Here is a 20,784-nt window from a genome sequence, read left to right on the forward strand (position 1 = left end):
TTACCCATCTCATATGTATATACTGTATCCTATACTATTCTACTGTATTTTATTCTATGTCTCTCTGACATTGCTCGTCCATATATTTAAATATACTTAATTCCATTATTTTGTGTGTGTATTGGGTATATGTTGTGTATTTGTCGAATATTACTTGGTAGATATTACTTTACTGTCGGAGCTAGAAGCACAAGTATTTTGCTACACCCGCAATAACATATTTTAAGCATGTGTATGTGATCAATAACATCTTTTAAGCATGTGTATGTGACCAATAACATATTTTAAGCATGTGTATGTGACCAATAACATATTTTAAGCATGTGTATGTGACCAATAACATCTTTTAAGCATGTGTATGTGACCAATAACATCTTTTAAGCATGTGTATGTGACCAATAACATCTTTTAAGCATGTGTATGTGACCAATAACATCTTTTAAGCACGTGTATGTGACCAATAACATCTTTTAAGCATGTGTATGTGACCAATAACATATTTTAAGCATGTGTATGTGACCAATAACATCTTTTAAGCATGTGTATGTGACCAATAACATCTTTTAAGCATGTGTATGTGACCAATAACATCTTTTAAGCATGTGTATGTGACCAATAACATCTTTTAAGCACGTGTATGTGACCAATAACATCTTTTAAGCACGTGTATGTGACCAATAGCATTTCATTTGATTTGACCCACAAAGAATTCGAAAACAAATCCAATTTTGATAAACTCCCATATCTCTTGGGTGAAATACCACAATGTGCAATCACAGCAGCAAGATTTGTGACCTGTTGCCATAAGAAAAGGGCAACCAGTGAAGAACAAACACCATTGTAAATACAACCTATATTTCTATGTATTTATTTTCCCCTTTGTACTTTAACTATTTGCACATCGTTACAACTCTGTATAAAGCTATAATACGACATATGAAATGTCTCTATTCCTTTGGAACGTTTGTGAGTGTAATGTTTACTGTACATTGTTTATTGTTTATTTCACTCTTGTTTATTATCTATTTCACTTTCTTTGGCAATGTAGACATATGTTACCCATGCCAATAAAACCCTTAAATTGTATCCACCAATTCAAAGAAAGGATAGACGGGAGCTGGACATCCAGCTGTGCCGCTTTGCCGACAACGACTCGCATTGTTATGGCGGCGAGACATATCTTGTCAGAAAATCCATAATCTTTGTTACTTGTTAACACAGCCATAGTCTCGCGTTGCCATACCCCCCAGAATCACGCTGAGGCTACCACAGCCACAAAGCCCAAAACGTAGAAATGTATGAAAACAAAATACAAAACAAAATCTTAATTCAAAGTTAGTGTAAGGCATAGTGTGATTAGGGTTAGATTTCAAATCAGATTTTAAGAAGATAAATTGTAGAAAGAGGTGAGGTTTAGCCATAACTATGACTTTGTGGCTGTAGTAACTAGAGACGACCGGAAATTGCTGCAATATGTTCACACGCTGCTCATTGGTTGCTTTGTGTGAAGGCTGGACCCTTGTAGACTGGTGCTAGTGTAACGATCAGATATTTTGTATCATTTTACATTTGTATTTATTAGGGATCCCCATTAGTTAGTGCCATGTCAGCGGCTACTCTTCCTGGGATCCCAAACACATTAAAGTACTAACATTGAATATAAAGCAAAAGATAAAACAGTACATCATATTATTATTACATTATTACACCACTACATATCTACAATACAAAATGTACAACACAAAATGTATAGTACCACCATACAACAATATTACATTGTATACGCATGCGTGTGTATGTACCTTTGTGTGTGTTACGCCCCTGAAAACAGGGGAGAAATAATCACGAGAGTGATACGGTGTTGTATTCTCAATTTAACGTTTAGTTGAATCAATTTCACAAAAGTAACACATTACAAAACAACAGAAAAACCATTATACAAATAAACACAGCAAAATATCTTATTAACAACGTACATGTTCATTCACAATCGACATAAAATGGCAGCTACTCTCAGTACGATGCTATTCTTCACTTCAACCGAGCAGGGCTAATATTACTCTCTTCAAACTTAACTCTAACTTCCTCAAAACGTTACTAAGACACACCTTAAACACTCTTGACATGTTAGTGAGTTATAACATTTAAATTACTATTTTTATCATCAATAAAGTACCTGAAAACAGGGGAGAAATAATCACGAGAGTGATACGGTGTTGTATTCTCAATTTAACGTTTAGTTGAATGAGAAAAAGACCACGATTTTCCCCAGGAATATGGGTGGAGACCAGAGCAATCGATCTCCGGCTCATAGATTAAGAGCATTTCGTAGATCACAGATTAACACTTTTAGGCACTACAAAATCAAGTAATCAATATAACGTTTACACATTACTCTCACAATTCGTACCCTTTGACAGATTTGAACTTTAACACAATTATATGAATGTTATCAATCTTTATCAACTGATACTGAATGCATCTTTTTAACCTTAGATGTTTTAAGATCCTCACATACTATGAACTTACTAATACTTTTTAATGTATAACAGGCTATGACTATTTCCTTTAACCTGTCACATCTTCACAGTCCCTGCTGTTCCATACGGTGTACTTTTACCTTAAAAAAAAAAAAATGATACTATTGCTTGCATCAGTTACCTGATGTGGAATAGAGTTCCATGTAGTCATGGCTCTATGTAGTACTGTGCGCCTCCCATAGTCTGTTCTGGCCTTGGGGTGTCCTTAGTTTAAACAGACAGCACGGTACATTCAGCTTGTCAACACTTCTTACAAAAACAAGTAGTGATGACGTCAATCTCTCTTCCACTTTGAGCCATGAGAGATTGACATGCATGTCATTAATGTTAGCTCTCTGTGTACTTTAAGGGCCAGCTGTGCTGCCCTATTCTGAGCCAACTGCAATTTTCCTAAGTCCCTCTTTGTGGCACCTGACCACACTACTGAACAGTAGTCCAGGTGCAGCAAAACTAGGGCCTGTAGGACCTGCCTTGTTGATAGGGTTGTTAAGAAGGAAGAGTAGCACTTTATTATGGCCAGACCTCTCCTAATCTTAGCTACTGTTGTATCAATATGTTTTGAACATGACAGTTCTGGTTTGCGCTTAGTGGGATTATAATTTGATTATAATTTGTTTTTCAACAGGACAATGTCCCAACATATCTCCAGGCTGTGTAAAGGCTATTTGACCAATAAGGAGAGTGATGGAGTGCTGCATCAGATGACCTGGCCTCCACAATCACCCAACCTCAACCAAATTGAGATGGTCTGGGATGAGTTGGACCGCAGAGTGAAGGAAAAGCAGCTAACAAATGCTCAGCATATGTGGTAACTCTTTCAAGAAGGTTGGAAAAGTATTCCAGGTGAAGCTGGTTGAGAGAATGCCAAGAGTGTGCAAAGCTGTCATCAAGGCAAAGGTTGGCTACTTTGAAGAATAAAAAATAGATTTACATTTGTTTAACACTTTTTTGGTTACAACATGCTCCATATGTGTTAATTCATAGTTTTGATGTCTTCACTATTTTTCTACAATGTAGAAAATAGTAAACATAAAGAAATGTTGTCCAAATCTTGACTGGTACTGTATATTCCTCAATAAACTGACAGTTTTCACCTTGGAAAATTGGTCGGACAACATTATCCCGGAATTGTGAAAAGTAGGTGCAGCTCCTACATGGGATGAAACACTCACCGTAGTCTATGAAGGTGGTTGCTGAAAAAGTCAGTTTCCCCGTATGGCGGAAAGTGACATTGGCAATTGGTGTGTTCTCTGCTCAAATTTAGAGAAGCCTGGCCTGACATTCAGTTGGCAACTGAGAGTCAGTAACTTCTGAAATGTGGAAATTGTGATAGAATACCTGTGTGTGTGTGTGAAATAACTTGGTATGGGGCAATGCCAGTTTTATATATACACTAGATGACTGACAGGGAGCACTGTTTTAAAGCCCCCACACCTCCATCTTGGCACTCCCCCACATTGTAAAATAATTTGGACGCTATACAAATACATTTACTAATGTCTACATTCGTTTTTGTCACTGTCACATTTATTCTATTGCATACTTTAATCATGTTCTGTAATCTAAAAATAAACATTTATTTTGAAAGTTCTCATTTTACTGTCCCCAATACAATATGTACTTTTGTCCTTGAAATTAAATACTCTAGAATTCCATTCATTCCTACAAGTATGTAGGATTTATATGGCTGATCGTTGGCTGCAAACCCCCTCATTGGCCAAAACATAGCAAGCAAATTTATTTCCATAATTGGGCAACACCCAGGAGTGCATGTCACATTTCATTTCCATTAACATTGATGAGGGAAATAAAAACCAATCAATAACTTGAAAATACAATTTTTCACATTTGATTCACTTTTGAAATATCAGCAGATTATCCAATGCAATATATTAAAGAAAAGGGCAGAATTAGCTTTTAAAAAAGAAAAAAAAGAAAACCTAAATAAAAATTCAAGTACTGCATAACAAATGTAACACTTTTAAAATGCATAGCATTTGGTCAACATTGAAATGAAGCTTGTTAAATGTTTTAAAATGCATTTTGATAGTCAAGTCAAAAAGTTCCATTGTAGAGACAACGTCAACAGCATTGGTCCATAAAACCTTCAGGTCAAGTTGGCTATGGCTGTATCCTAAGAGGACAAAATAGGATTTCACACATACCATAGTAGAGAAAACCACAATTTGACCAATACAGTAAATTAAAAATTAAAAATAATAATAAAAAAAAGTGATTATACATTGGTTTGTCAATCTCAATAAGATCTCTTTTGTTGAAGTGAACATTTATTTGATCAAATCAATAACTGCTTATATCCTTAAACAATCAACATGTCTATGAACTTTCCCCCTCCAATTCAAATCTGTTTGAAATTGCCTCAGAGGTATGTAAATTAAAAACATTAGTACATTCACAAACAGGAAATATTACAGAATAATACGTGTGGAACTTACATTAAAATATAGTGCCATCAAACCATACAACATACATTGCTCAAATAATATACAATGTTGTCTTTTGAGATAAGATAAAAAGATAATACAAACACTATGTACTTCAGAACCACAGAGAACATTTTCAGCAGTCATCTTGTACAAAGACACAGTATCCTAAGCTCCCAGAGCCTTTTTGTGTCTCATCCCATTAATTTACAGGGTGTAACACACAGGCCTTTTTCAGGAGGTCACAATATTAGACATATATTGTGTAGAACAGACCTTTGTCACGAGAATCCACAATGGTGTAAGTTCTTGACAACAGATATCTAGAACATGCTGAAATTATATATAATCACCCTTCTGAAAAAACACCTGACTGCAGCCTTCCACTGGAGGTGGGAATGAGTGAGCTAACATTACAACATCAAAACAAACATTAACAAACAAAGAGCAGTGCATCCAGGCTAAATCAGCAAGCAGTCCAGAGCAGGGCAAACTAGTGGTGGCTAGACCCAGGCATGCAGAGGGAGGAGGTGGTAGGGTCTCCATATGAGCAAGGCCTTCAGCTGGAAATATCTGCACTGTTGTTACGTTTGCCATATCTGTAGTGGATGCTGAGGAGGACTAAGCCCAGGCAGAAGCAGACAGAGCCCACAGTGATGTAAGCAATGCCCAGGAAGGGGTTTTTGCCACCCATCCAGGAGATGGCGCTCAGAATCATGCGCTTCCTACCATCGAAGCTTCGCACGGGGTAATCTGAGGTCACATGGTTAAAGAAAATGACAGCAGCGGTTTATAACTGAATATAAACTCATATGGCTCTGTCTCCTATGTGCAATGTTCACTCAATACAAACATATGCCTGCCACGAATCTCTAGGTTGTAATGTATTGCAGTCTTTCTCAAAAGGATACTGTAGGTGACCTCCAGGATGTATTCTCCTCGGGGCAACGTGGGGGTCATGTTGTTGGGCTTCTTCTGGATGATGCGGTACAGCTTGCGGAAGGTGGGCAGGGCAGCAGTCCTCATCCACATGAAATCCTCATTGATGAAGCCATTGTTGTCAGAGTCTGATGGGTCCAGCTCAAGGACAGGCTTTCTCCAGTTCACAGGTTTGCTTGTGCCTGAAGGAGGAAAAAGGCCAAGTCAGTCATGATAATTTGATTATTACAAGGTAGTTGTGTCATTTTGCATGGTATGTAAATCACCTTGGAAAACAACAGTGAGGTTGTTTCCACTGGGGTTCCTGAATTTGACATGCTTGTCCGTCCACCATGCAATACCCTTCTTTACCAGAGGAATTGCGGTTCTGGAGCCATTGGGGTCAATGTAATAGAGCTCCAGAGTGTCTGATGAGAAATACATGGCAGTCAATAGCAAGCCGGTCTCTGAAATAGTGGACCAACACTGATGCTTCATGGCAAACTAAAGTAAAGCCACTCCAAAAACTCTAGTCAAGGGTTGGTCCAAATAGGTAGACGTTTATCTACAGTACATTTGTAAAGTATTCAGACCCCTTCCCTTTTTCCACATTTTGTTACGTTACAGCCTTATTCTAAAATTCATTAAAACATCCCCCCCCCCCCTCAATCTACACACGATACTCCACAATGACAAAGCAAAAACAGGTTTAGACATTTTGGCTAATGCGTTCCAAATAAAACAGAAATGCCTTATTTACATAAGTATTCAGACCCTTTGCTATGAGACTCGAAACTGAGCTCAGGTGTATCCTGATTTCATTGATCATCCTTGAGATGTTTCTATAATTTGATTGGAGTCCATCTGTGGTAAATTCAATTGATTGGACTATATTTAGAAAGGAACACACCAGTCTATATAAGGTCCCACTGTTGACAGTGCATGTCAAAGCAAAAACCAAGCCATGAGGTCAAAGGAATTGTCCATAGAGCGTCGAGACAGGATTGTGTCGAGGCACAGATCTGAGGAAGGCTACCAAAAAATGTATGCAGCATTGAAGGTCCCCAAGAACACAGTGGCCTCCATTATTCTTAAATGGAAGAAGTTTGGAACCACCAATACTCTTCCAAGAGCTGGCTGCCCAGCCAAACTGAGGTCTGAATACTTTCCGAATGCACTGTAAATAGTTTTATATAAGTTTGTAGTTGCGCATTGGTGTGTGCCGTAATGTTACTAAGAGACTGCGGAACCAAAAATGGCAACTATTTGTTAAGTGAATTCCGCCCTCAAGTCTTACCATTGAAGAGGCTATTGGCGATAGCACCACATGGAGCAATAGGCTTGTCACTGCTGTGGTACGGCTCACATTCATTGCTGGGGCTCTGTAAAGAGTGCCAAGAAGTTTCAGTGCAGCGTAAAAATAATGGATGTTTAAAGCTAACAATTAGGCCGACATCTATTCAATGTATAATGTGATACTTGACAGATGTAGCTTACGCCCTCACAATTTAGTGTACCTGTACCATACCTGTAGAGAAGTCTTATCTCCGTTTAACTGGCTGTCATCTCTGGACTTCACATAGCGTCTGTGATTCTGATAAAAGTTGGACAATCCGTAGTACATGAAGACGTTACTCTGTCGGGGAAGAATTTCAGATCAATGAGTAATAAATTAGTTTAGTTATTCATCGGATGAGAGAATAGGCCTTCATAAGACATTGCAACAATGCTGCAACTCCAAGATGAAAGTGCAGGAGGCTGAGAGTCTAAATAAGGATTTCCTTCACATAATAACATCATCCTGTAAAATCTATTTGAGTGCATAATAAATAACATTCAGGGAAATGGTGTAAAATAGTAATGATCGATTCTGAATAGAGGCCGACCGTTAAGTGTTTCTAAATAGAACAGCTAATGGACACTAAGTATGCCTCCAGTCCAGTTAATACCGATTGACTTGTCTAAACATTTAATTGTGATTATACAGTACTTCGAGGACCCAAAAGGGTAAATAAAGTTGTAGGTTATGTTCAGTTCACCTCAAATGGTTGATCCAGAGAGAAGGGTACAAAACAGGTACATGACTTTGTGTTGTTCCAGCTGTAGCTTTGAGAACAGTTGTAGCACGGACTTGACATGTCAACACCAGTGTAATCAATCTGTAAATTAGGGAGATGATCAATAATAACACTTAGCGTCAATTTAGTTAACAATTACACTCAAAGCAGACAAACTGAAAGATGTTTAGCTAGCCAACAGCGTTAACCCAAACACAATCGAAATGAATTGACTATGCTATGGTACCTATACTTTATGGATTGTTAGCTAACGTTACCTCGAACTCTTTGATGTTGTTTGAGGTCACGAAAAGCCCAACGCCGATGGGGATGAAGATGAGACCAATTACAAAGAAAGCAGGAAGAACAGTGCCGGCTGTCAAAATAGGTTGCCAAGCGGGCAGTCTTTGCTGTTTGAATGCAGTGTTGTCCGGCATTTTATTTGTCATAGTTCCTGCGCCTACATGGCCCGTAGCACCAGGCTGGTGTCTGTCCTCTTCCTTGGCGTTGTAGCTAGACGCCATCATGTCTGCAGTTCTCGTCGAACAAAATAATCCACTGTCAACAACAGTGACAGCTGGCTGTCGCGCGTAAACTTTCGTTTCTAAGTGAATCAACCCGTTATCTTCTCGATAATGTTACGTAGCCTTAAATGTAATCATTTAACAAATACAAACATTGTGGATTTACTTTGGTGGGAATTTCGAGTTACCGTGAGAGCGAAAGTAGACAGCTATGAGAATAAATCAGGAAACTTCTATTAATCCAAGGATGTTGCACGTGATCAGGTAAAGTGCACGCCCCTTTGATTCTCTAAAAAAATACCCTTGTGAGACCATATAAATTAATCAGAATAATTTTTTCGGTGTGAGGCAGAGGTTTGAAACTCCCGTCCGAACAGACAATGTTCAATTATAATTAAAAAAATATATATTTATTGTTGTATAGGATGTATTCATCATTAAAGCTGCAATATGTAACTTTTTTGGCGAAGACCAATTCACATAGAAATGTGTGTTATAGATCTGTCATTCTCATTGAAAGCAAGAAGGATGCAATCAAGAAGGATGCAATTGCGGGCCGCTGTCCGGGCGTTCTTGCATGTGGGCATATCTGCATTTGCAGGATCCCTCTTTATACTTCTATTGTTACATTTTTAAAGGACAGGCCAGAGGCAGGGGTGCTCCAGTCATTGGTGACCTGTCATTCAGGGCAGGTGTGGCTCTAGCTCATAATTTTATATATATATCACACACACACACACACACACACACACACACACACACACACACACACACACACACACACACACACACACACACACACACACACACACACACACACACACACACACACACACCTGACGCAGGTTGAAATATCAAAACGAGCTCTGAACCAACTATATTAATTAGTTGGTTAATTATTTGGTTCACATTTATGTCAATTTAACTAGCTAGCTTGCTGTTGCTAGCTGATTTGTCCTGGGATATAAACATTGGGTTTTTATTTTACCTGAAATGTACAATATCCTCTACACTGACAATTAATCCACAGATAAAAGGGTTCTTTCTAGTAATCTCTTCTTCTTTGGACTTTATATGGCGGTTGGCAACCAACTTTAAGGTGCGTTACCACCACCAACTGGACTTGAGTGTGGACCTCAGTTCATCTTTCAATCCCCCACGTGGGTATATGTTTCTAAAAACCAATGAGGAAATGGGAGAGCCGGATTTGCAGTGCGTCAAGTGTTCCAAATGGAACCACGTTCTATTATAGCGCCTGGCTACGCAGACTCGAGCAGTGTGGGTGCAATGACTGAATAACATGTATGTGTACATTCATTTTGCAACGCTTGCGCACGCGACGTGGGCGGTCTGGTCAGTATGTAAGAATTTTGTTCCTCTCCCCCTCAGAACTTATCCTACTGTTCTGACTTGGTGGTGCACATGTAACCTATAGCCTGTTTCAGAGAAATGTCATCATCGAATATTGTAAGTGCTTTCATTGTCTGTTTATATGCCCCCTTTATTTATCCTATGGTTCTGACTTGTTGTACAGGGAGAATACTGTAAGAACGGCCTATGTTCTGATTTCTGTGCTGCCTGTTTCAAAAGTGCTGAACAAATACATCCATTTTAGCTCGCTCATTTGTCTTAATGAAAATTATGGCTTACCTCTTATCCGCTCATTGTTCCCAATTGTTATATTGCTTATACAGGTCTATATCATTAGTATCTTATTAATAATTTTAGGCGATATTGGAATGATGCATTTCATTGTTTTGCTTACTTTGTGAATTATAATTAGCTCATGTGCTTTTCTCCACGAGGAGGGGGTACAACATAATGTTGTTGGGCATGTAACTGTGTTTGCCAGTGGCAGTCTCTTTCTAATTTCCCCCCAAATAATTCTACAAAAAGACCAGTAATAGACCCATGTAATTCCAATTGATATTGCGAGAGCTGTTATGTTTGTGCAGTGCGCTGTCTGTGTGTTGGTATATTGTCTTTAAAAGTGGACCCTCGTGATTGTATTTTCCTTCCTTTTTAGACCGCCTGTGTCTCTCTCTCTCTGTGATGACTTAAAGAAGAGTAAAGTTAAGGCCTCAACATCTTGCTGATTTTATCTTAATTTCAGTCAGTGTCCATTTTGAAAGTGCCGAACGACTTGGCCTACCACGTCGTAGGTCGTTTGCGTGCAGCTTCTTATACTTAGAGCTAAGTGTTAATGATGAAGATCAAACATGATGAATTTACTGAAAATAAATGTAATAATGTTTCTGTATGGTTCAAAACTCAATCGTGTCGGCATTTGTTCATTTTGAAGAAGAATGCGATTCTTATTGAGTTACACAAATCCACAAGGAGTTAGTAGAAACCATATTTATTTAAGCACGTCAGGTATGGTTTTTAAAAAGGCAGTAAATGAGGCTGAATGAACTGTTTGGCTGTCAGATGAGGCTTCACTGATACGCAGGTGTAGCAGTGGTAATGATTCACTCCACGTTATAGTGCAATGAATGTATTGTTTAATGTTGTGTAGTGTCTTTGCTGGCATGTATAAAAAAATAGATTTAGTTTGCCCCATCATACTAAAATCGCCACTGGCTCCAGTACACTAGGTGGTGTTAATGCACAATAATATTGGATGCCAGCCACTGATAAGCCGCACCGAAGAAGGGGTGGTTGCCACAACGATAGCTAGCTAGCTGTACACCGGTAGTGTCCTTCTCCCTGCCTATTGGGCACTATGGGGTATGCTGGCACTTAGCACCCACCATAGTTTTGTGCTAGCGGGAGACGGGGCGACCGGTAGACAGTGTCCTTCGCCCCCAGATGTCTGGCACTGTTTTCCCACAGATCAAATCAAATCAAAGTCAAATTTATTTATATAGACCATCTTAGATCAGCTGATATCTCAAAGTGCTGTACAGAAACCCAGCCTAAAACTCCAAACAGCAAGCAATAGAAGCTGCAGCTGTAGAAGCAAGGAAAAACTCCCTAGAAAGGCCAAAACCTAGGAAGAAACCTAGAGAGGAACCAGGCTATGAGGGGTGGCCAGTCCTCTTCTGGCTGGGCCGGGTGGAGATTTTTTTTTATATAACAGAACATGGCCAAGATGTTCAAATGTTCATAAATGACCAGCATGGTCAAATAATAATAATCACAGTAGTGGTCGAGGGTGCAACAGGTCAGCACCTCAGGAGTAAATGTCAGTTGGCTTTTCATAGCCGATCATTGAGAGTATCTCTACCGCTCCTGCAGTCTCTAGAGACTTGAAAACAGCCGGTCTGGGACAGGTAGCACATCTGGTGAACAGGTCAGGGTTCCATAGCTGCAGGCAGAACAGTTGAAACTGGAGCAGCAGCACAGCCAGGTGGACTGGGGACAGCAAGGAGTCATCATGCCAGGTTGTCCTGAGGCATGGTCCTAGGGCTCAGGTCCCCCGAGAGAGAGAGATAGAGAATTAGAGAGAGCATACTTAAATTCACACAGGACACCGGATAAGAAAGGAGAAATAATCCAGATATAACAGACTGACTCGATCCCCCCGACACATAAACTACTGCAGCATAAATACTGGAGGCTGAGACAGGAGGGGTCAGGAGACACTGTGGCCCCATCCGATGATACCTCCGGACAGGGCCAAACAGGCAGGATATAACCCCACCCACTTTGCCAAATTACAGCCCCCACACCACTAGAGGGATATCTTCAACCACCAATTTACCATCCTGAGAGACGACAAAGTATAGCCCACAAAGATCTCCCCCACTGCACAACCCAAGGGGGGGGCGCCAACCCAGACAGGAAGACCACGTCAGTGACTCAACCCACTCAAGTGACGCACCCCTCCTAGAGACGGCATGGAAGAGCACCAGTAAGCCAGTGACTCAGCCCCTGTAATAGGGTTAGAGGCAGAGAATCCCAGTGGAGAGAGGGGAACCGGCAAGGCAGAGACAGCAAGGGTGGTTCATTGCTCCAGTGCCTTTCCGTTCACCCTCACATTCCTGGGCCAGACTACACTCAATCATAGGACCTACTGAAGAGATGAGTCTTCAATAAAGACTTAAAGGTTGAGACCGAGTCTGCGTCTCTCACATGGGTAGGCAGACCATTCCATAAAAATGAAGCTCTATAGGAGAAAGTCCTGCCTCCAGCTGTTTGCTTAGAAATTCTAGGGACAATTAGGAGGCCTGCGTCCTGTGACCGTAGCGTATGCGTACGTATGCCGTACGCAGGACCAAATCGGAAAGATGGGTAGGAGCAAGCCCATGTAATGCTTTGTAGGTTAGCAGTAAAACCTTGAAATCAGCCCTTGCCTTAACAGGAAGCCAGTGTAGGGAGGCTAGCACTGGAGTAATATGATAAACATTTTGGGTTCTAGTCAGGTTTCTAGCAGCCGTATTTAGCACTAACTTTAGCACTAAAAGTTTATTTCGTGCTTTATCCAGGTAGCCTCATCGCAGTTACAGAAATGGTAACCGCGATGAGGGCAGGTATTTGGCGGGTGGGAGTGAAGGGCACTCTACTGGTATCCCTCCCGCTAGTTAGCAGGGTCAAAACATTTCAGATAATACATATTTTTCCCTTTTGACCCACATTCAAAACTGTCATGCAGGAACGCTCAAGGAGGGGCATTCATGTAAGAACCGATGGGATGCTTGTGGGTGTTCATGAAGGAACTGTCTACATGCAGGAACACACTGAATTGCGGGCTGCAGTTGCACACTAGTTGAAAGCAAGTCTAAGAAGTGGTAGATCTGTTCTATGTGTGCTATTTCTATGCTGCTCCCCATTCTTAAATTTAGTTTCTTACGTCTTTTACATTTGATTAATACACTGTCTTCAAACAGTTGAAAATATATTTAAAAGCGGTCTAGATGGTACAATGATTCTCTACAGTAGGTGATTTTTAATGCACTGTAACGTTGGATACCAGACGCCGATAAGCACTGCATGGACGGAGGCATCAACGGAAATTAGGCAAACTATTCGAATTTTAGCAGCAAGGAAATGGCGGAGCAATTTCTGCATATTGCACCTTTTAACATTTTGAATTGATCACCTTGTGTCGCAGTGGATTTTAAAATGTGCACTCATTGTTTCATTATGTTTTCATGTGACACTGGACATATCATCCTCATAGGATGAGGCTACAATATGTTATAACTCAATTCACTGTAGTCTATATGATTTACAGTTTACCATATTCAGACTTCACTGAAGTTCCCTCTGGGAAAATACTCTCTTTTTTATTATATTCTATTCTAACCCCATGTTCACTGACTAATTTGTGACACAAAGCGCCCAAATAATATTTATGTTTGGGATGGATGTATATGTCAGTGATGTAATAGATTGCAAGTGGTAGATTTTTCTGGACTGACTGACTGTAGGTGCTCTATCCTTGAATATTGCTTTACACTACACTAGGTTTAGCTCCAAGACTGTCAGCCAATCATAGCTTTCTCTGGTGATCTACTGCTAACATCAACCGCAAGTCTATGGGGCCGCAGATCCCCTACACTGATGTGACCATCTCAAAGCCTCCAAGCCAGGGGCCTGGACCACTCCCTCAAAAGCTCTCTGGCCTGCTCCCTCCCTCACGCTTTGACCTCATGGCATCAATGGTTGTGTCACATGACAATCTACCCTAGTGAGGTTTGACTGAATCCTTCCAAAATGTATCTATTCATCTCCTCAACTGAGGACTTTAACATCCCTGCTACTTCAGCCATTTATGAACCATTCTTCTTTTTGTCCCACAGGCCATTTGCTCTGAGTGAATTTGCTCATATCCATATCAGCATACAAAAAAAAGACCAGCATAGAAAATGTATTACAATTATGTTTCTTTCAATTGTTTCATCATGTTCACATTAATTCAATGTGTTCTATTATAATTGACAATGCTCATTGCTTGTGCATTGAGTTACGTTACAAACTGTAAAGGCAGGTCTGTTTTATACACATTTAAAACATGTAGAGATATTTAATTTATGGCATAGACATTACAAAATATATTTTGACGCGTTTTGAATTCCTATATTTCTATACATACATTTCCCATGGGGGGTGTCAGGCTAGTTACCCTTTGACTCACAACAAACCCATCTAATGACACAGGTTTGATTCTCTCATTGGTCGATTGAGCAAATTAGAAACAATATTATTCTTTCATTCAGAGGGCACATGGTTGGTGATTGTAGACACAGGCAGCTTGTTAAACGAGTTGATTTGAATTGCTCTATGGCAAGTGAGCGCTCCACAACTGAAAGATGACTGTGACTCTCCAGTGTATCACAGCAGAAGCATTGATGTATACGGCCATTTGTTTTGATATATTTTCCAATTGATATATTTTCCAATTTCATAACACACAGCAAGTCAATACAAACACTGCCTAGTCAGTAAATGAATGTGAGATGAATTAATTACTATAGTGAGTCTGGTTCAACTGATGCCTTGCCCAAAGAATGCATCCAAAATAATGTTAGAGAACATTAACATTGTCCACTCAATGTTGCATGTATTCTCATAACAATATTCTGTAGGTCATCTTTAAAAAATATGGTTATTTAAAAACCTTTACATAAAAAGGACACATTTAATTTGCTGCAAACCAAATGATATGGCCTCCATATTAAATGCAGTACAAACCAAATGATATGGCCTCCATATTAAATGCAGTACAAACCAAATGATATGGCCTCCATATTAAATGCAGTACAAACCAAATGATATGGCCTCCATATTAAATGCAGTACAAACCAAATGATATGGCCTCCATATTAAATGCAGTACAAACCAAATGATATGGCCTCCATATTAAATGCAGTACAAACCAAATGATATGGCCTCCATATTAAATGCAGTACAAACCAAATGATATGGCCTCCATATTAAATGCAGTACAAACCAAATGATATGGCCTCCATATTAAATGCAGTACAAACCAAATGATATGGCCTCCATATTAAATGCAGTACAAACCAAATGATATGGCCTCCATATTAAATGCAGTACAAACCAAATGATATGGCCTCCATATTAAATGCAGTACAAAAATGCATAATGAAAAGCTCACTAGGTGAAGCAGTCCCCTAACGAGCACATGAAGCAGTTAATAGCAGAACTACCTGACAATACACACGGCCTCTCCCCTTACAACATGCACACGTCAGCGGTTATCAAACAACGCAGTTCAGTTGATTTCATCCACATTACAAACACTGAGAACAGAATATAAATAGTTTCTAAAAATATAATATATTAGATATGTGTACTGTTTTCAGTTAGACAAGAACACAATGATCAACTCAGGCTCCTGCTCAATAGAGAGGAGCCAAATGACATTCCCCCCTCGCTCTCTGTCTCCAGGTCATTTAATGGTGCCTCTATACTGAGCACCTTTGACCCATAGAACATTACTATGGGTTGTCAGCTTGTTTGACTTCTGTTCCCTGTTCGTGTCTCTGGCTCTAACAGCTTTTCCCTCCATTTTGAAAGGCTGTTGTGCTGCTGATTGTAGATTTCTTCAGCTCTATCCTCATGGACTGGCTTTCTGCTCTCTGCTCCAGCCTCATTCCTCCAGACATCCCCAGGGCTCCCAGCATGGCTTTGCCTGTCTTCAGGCCCTTGGACATGGGGATACGGGTGAGCCCTGCCCGGGGTGGGTGGGCATCATGCTGGGCGATAAAGGGATAGGATAGAAAGAGGAGAGGGGGTGAGAGAAGAGGAGGCCACAACAGAGAAACGGGTAGAGAAGGATCAATTACTGAGGGGGAATATCAATGAAAACATTTCCCTTAGAGAACATATACTATAGGAACTGTCCTTCTTTCAAGACCAACTCAGTGGGGGAGTAATGCTGAGAGTCATGTTACGGCGTATGGCAGCCTACTGGCTCTGTTCTGCCTTTCTTCTGTCAGAAAGGGTGTTTGTGTCCTGTGTGTCTGTGTGAGAATGAACACACTGAGCAGCAGCTATAAGTGACAGGATGATTGTAACATGGTGGCAGATTGCCACATCATTAGAGCTCTGTTGTCTGGAGGACTGTTGATAAAGCTCTCTCTGTCACGCTACCATTTGCCCCACAAAGACCTCATTATACCACCCATTCAGTGAGATGCTACCTTGTCGCCCATCAATATGTTACATAACAGAAATGAATGTACATGTCCACAATCTTACAAAATCATTATTTTTCTAGTTCATAAACATAGTTATTTTCATAGATTTCCTTTTATTAGATTCCTAATGTAATTGTGAGTGCATAGGGTTAACACAACTCAAAGTATAAGTTTGAACCAGTTAATAACACATTAACATAACAGCCAGGTGAATTGTTGTACTGAGGAGACTCACCACAGCTTGTGTTGGTCTGGCAGGGGTGGACGTGACTGCAGTGATGGTGATGCTGCTCATCACTTTACTGGGTGTGGTTTTGACAGCAGTGGCACTATGGCGAGGGGAGCGCAACACCGTGCCTGTGGATAACATCATCTCTCTGCTACACTCTGTTGCCATGCCGACAGGCCTAACCACCACCTTGGGTCCTGTGTTGCTGTGACCCTCCGAGGGGCCCTTATTGAACTGGGAGCCGTGCAGGTGGATGTGAATCTTGTTGTCCTCTGTGGTGGTGATGATACTGGCATTGGAATTGTACTTCCTGATCGGTGTGGGGACCATCTGTTTCTCAGGGGTCACCTTGAACACGGCCCGGCCCATGGTCATCTCCTGGGGCTCTGGGGAGGTGGACATGTTGGACACCATAGAAGCGCTAACTGTCATGATGGATATGGGTGATATGGGCCTGCCTGATGAGGAGGAGGCCTTGCTGATCTCTGGTGACTTGGCCCTGGAGATGGTGGTGACAGTGACCGGGGACTTGGACCTCTCTGGTCCCCCTGGCCCGGCACTGGCTTTTCCCCTTGAAGCTGCGGCGGTGTGGGTGGGAATGATAGTGATCCGAGGTTTCTGGTGGCCCTGCAGGGTGGGACTGAGGCTGAGGCTGGAGCTGGAATAGAGGTCCTCAGTAGAAGGACTGCTGATCTCCATGGTAGCCGTGCTGTTCTCGTGGTCTGGGGTCACTCTGATGCGTAAAGGCTGCCCTTGCTTCTGGGACATGGCCAGATCAGAATGCATGGATTCACTGTTGATATGGACAGACTTGTCCAGATTACCACCCTGAGGGATGATTTCCCTCTTCCTCATCCAGGGAATCCAGGACTTCTTCATGCTGAGGTCAGCGGCAACAGAGGGTGAGTAGCGTTCATGACCACCAGCTTTCTCTGTGGGTTTCTTGAGACCCTTCTGTCGAAGATTACTCATGATGTGATTCTCTTCCTGGACGGACTTCCTGATGAACACGGCTGGGGTGTCCTCTTCTGCCGTCTCATTGGCCAGCGCATCAGTCTGAACTCCTGTGGACGCCATGGCAATGTCCACCATCCTCCTCCCGTTCAGACTGGGTCGTAGAGCGCGGCTGTGGCGCTTGGTCACCTCCAGCTCTTTGGTGAGGTGGAGGACCTCAATGCTCATGTTGTTCTTCTTCTCCTCTTCCTCTAGGAACCTCTGCTGGAGGAAAGAGTAGTCCACTTGGAGTTGAGAGAGCTGGTCTTCTTTGTGCATCAGCTCATGGATCTTCTCCTTGAGGGCTACCATGTCATTCTGCAAGTCTCTGGTGTTGGCGTTCTCTGTCCTGCAGCGCTGTCGTAGGTCTGCCTCCTGGCTCTCCACCTCTCCATTCTCTATTGCTTTAGTCCTGGCGATCTGACTCCTCATCTCCTCCACCTGCTGGGAGAGAATGTTGGCCTTGTCTTGCTCCGTCATTAACTTTTTCTCCAGCAGGTCATACTGATCCTCTGTCTTTATCAAATCTCCCTCCACAACCTCCAGCTGCTTGAGACGGTTTTTCAACCTCTCTATTTCAAACGTTAGCTCCTTCACCCTATTGTCCTCTTTCGAACTCCCATCTGACAAGCTTCCCAGTTCCCTCTTTGCTATGTTATTTGTGGATATATTTTCTGCCTCCTGCAATCCATCTGACCTCTTGTTCATTTGGCTGACTTTGGAGCTCAGATCCTTGCTCTTTTCCATTTCACATGTGAGCTTAGTGCTAAGCTCTCCTTTCTCTCTGGTGAGGGTCCCAACCTTGGCCTCCATATCTGATTTCAACTTCAGGAGCTTTTTACTCTCCTCTATCAATCTCTCAGTCACCTCCATGACCTTGACCTGCTCCACTTTGAACATCTTACTCAGATCATCCCTCTTCTTCTCCTCTAACAGCATTCTCTCCATCATATTATTTTTCTCATCAACCATTACCATAGTGAATGATTTCAGCGTTGCCAGGTCATCTTTAAGGCCCTGCTCAGTCTTTTCCAGTCTCAGCTCAGAGGATTCCATCTCTTTCATGCGTATCTTAACGGCCACCAGTTCGTCGGCAAGCTCCTTTGACACGTCCTTCTCTCTCTCCACAGTGGCATGTAACTGGAAGCACTCCGCCTTGCTGGCATTGAACGCCCCCTCTAGTCTCTCCAGTTCCACCATTCTCTTCTGGAGCTTCTCCACTTGCAGTTTGAGTTCTTTCCCTCGGCTCTCTTCCTCCTGCAACCTCTTCCTCAGCTCTCTGCACTGGGCCTCTGCCTTGGTGATCTCCTCGTCCTGCCCTTCCATCTCAAATACCCGTTTGCGGAGGCTCTCCAGTTCAGTCATTAGGTTAGAGTTCCCACAATCCCTTTTGCTGATCTTGTCCCTCAGCTCGTCCAGCTCCTCCTTTGACGTCCTCAGAGCCCCGTTGCTCTCCTCCAGCTCCTCCTTTGACTTCCCCAGAGCCCATTTGCTCTCCTCCAGCTCCTCCTTTAACCTCCTCAGAGCCCCGTTGCTCTCCTCCAGCATGTCTTCTGACCTCCTCAGAGCCCCATTGCGCTCCTCCTCTGATCTCCTCAGAGCCCTGTTGCTCTCCTCCAGCTCCTCCAGCATGTGGGTGAGTCCAGACAGCTTGACATCCAACTGGCGGTTCTGGGACTCCTGGCTGGCCAGCTTGGCTGTAATCTCTTCCTGCTCCTGGGTAAACTTGGCCTGGCACTCACTCAGCTCGCCCTCCAAGCTCAGGGCCCTCAGTCTGTCCTCCTGGGCCCGGGCACTGGCGTTGCTCAGGTCCTGCTCCCTCTGGGACAGCTGCTGGGTCAGCTCCTGGACCCTCTGGCTCTGCTGGTCCATCTGCTCCAGGTGGAGTTGCCGCTCATCCACCAGCATCAGGGCAAAGGACTTCAGTTTGACCAGCTCCTCCCTCACCTTCTCCAGACGCTTGGTGTTCTCCTTCTCTTTACGGACCTGGTAGGCTTTCTCATTCTCCAGCAACCTCTTCAATCTGGCAAGAGAACATTTTTTTTTTTACCATTAAGGATGTGTAAACTGTTCTGCTGGACTGTACATCCTAGAAGTAATTTTCTTCGTTGTATCATTCTGTAATGTAATCTTTCACAAAGAAAAATATAATTTAAACATCATTCACTTCAGCCAAGCTTGATACTTTGTAGCACAATCATTTTTTGAATTTCTACAGAAATGTCAAACCATAGAGAATTGGTCTCACATGACAGGAGTGATTGAACACAATATACAGTAAGCTGCCATGAAACTTAAACACTAAGATACTATTTATTTACAAGACATGACTACTGATATTTGCAGCTGCTACATACTCTTTGGGATGTATTCAATCATATTTATCAAAAGGGATGAATATAAGTGATTCTCTCATATTCCCAATTAATAAACCTGGTAGATGTTAGCCTGATTTCCTCTGGATCCGTTTATTTTACTGCATAAAGGATGATCAGGATAAGGAAGGATTAATGAAAAAACACATGATTCTGTGTCACAGGGAACAATCATGGGTCAGATCAGACACTGAACCCTCCACTAATTCTTTCTGGCTCAGATAGCCATGGCTCGCAGCACACTGAACGATCTAGTACACTAGGAAAAACTGCCAAAAACTCCCTTGCTGTTTTCCATCCTTGCTGCTGAAATCAAGACTGAGAAAACAAAATGTGAGTGAAAGTTTGATTGAACCCCCACTGAGCGGTCTCTTGTATGCTATGCATGTCCATGTGAGGAATCTCTCCACACTGAATGCAAAGTTGTCTTGGGAACTCTCCTCTCCATATTTTGCCTGAAGTTTTTATATATACAGTAAATCTCACAATGAGCTAGGATATCAACCAAGAAACATATTTCTGACTGCAGTACATTTTATACCAGCAGAAACATTTGCACTCTAAACAACTTAGACACCAACCAAAACTTACCC

At 41.9% G+C, this 20,784-nt stretch overlaps 2 protein-coding genes across 2 annotated transcripts in view; both read right to left on the minus strand.

The window, feature by feature from the left end:
- Positions 1-4,045: 4,045 nt before the first annotated feature.
- On the minus strand, positions 4,046-8,769 carry LOC109894609 (cell cycle control protein 50A-like). The gene is made up of 7 exons (XM_020488217.2): positions 8,238-8,769; positions 7,942-8,061; positions 7,431-7,538; positions 7,200-7,284; positions 6,190-6,330; positions 5,896-6,105; positions 4,046-5,737 (listed from the first exon to the last, which is right to left on the minus strand). Exons 1-7 carry the CDS (start codon positions 8,484-8,486, stop codon positions 5,544-5,546), a joined length of 1,107 nt encoding a protein of 368 aa, XP_020343806.1. The 5' UTR covers positions 8,487-8,769; the 3' UTR covers positions 4,046-5,543.
- Positions 8,770-14,297: 5,528 nt separating this feature from the next.
- The window catches only part of LOC109894610 (filamin-A-interacting protein 1), a 32,081-nt gene continuing 25,594 nt past the window's right edge, over positions 14,298-20,784 (minus strand). Inside the window, exons 5-6 of the mRNA XM_020488218.2 lie at positions 16,830-19,839; positions 14,298-16,150 (exon numbers count right to left, since the gene is read on the minus strand). Of these exons, the coding sequence (XP_020343807.1) occupies positions 15,944-16,150; positions 16,830-19,839 (3,217 nt within the window). The 3' untranslated portion in view covers positions 14,298-15,943. The remainder of the gene's footprint in view (positions 16,151-16,829; positions 19,840-20,784) is intronic.

The sequence above is a fragment of the Oncorhynchus kisutch genome, linkage group LG7, assembly GCF_002021735.2.
Source record: "Oncorhynchus kisutch isolate 150728-3 linkage group LG7, Okis_V2, whole genome shotgun sequence".
In the NCBI taxonomy this organism is placed as follows: domain Eukaryota; kingdom Metazoa; phylum Chordata; class Actinopteri; order Salmoniformes; family Salmonidae; genus Oncorhynchus; species Oncorhynchus kisutch.

Excerpts from the sequence above, each read along its gene's own strand:
- LOC109894609 (XM_020488217.2), bottom strand. The coding sequence starts at position 8,486 with ATGATGGCGTCTAGCTACAACGCCAAGGAAGAGGACAGACACCAGCCT. Across the intron at positions 8,062-8,237 it reads ACAACATCAAAGAGTTCGAG|ATTGATTACACTGGTGTTGA; the intron begins GTAACGTTAGCT and ends CCTAATTTACAG. Across the intron at positions 7,285-7,430 it reads GAGATAAGACTTCTCTACAG|AGCCCCAGCAATGAATGTGA; the intron begins GTATGGTACAGG and ends CACTCTTTACAG.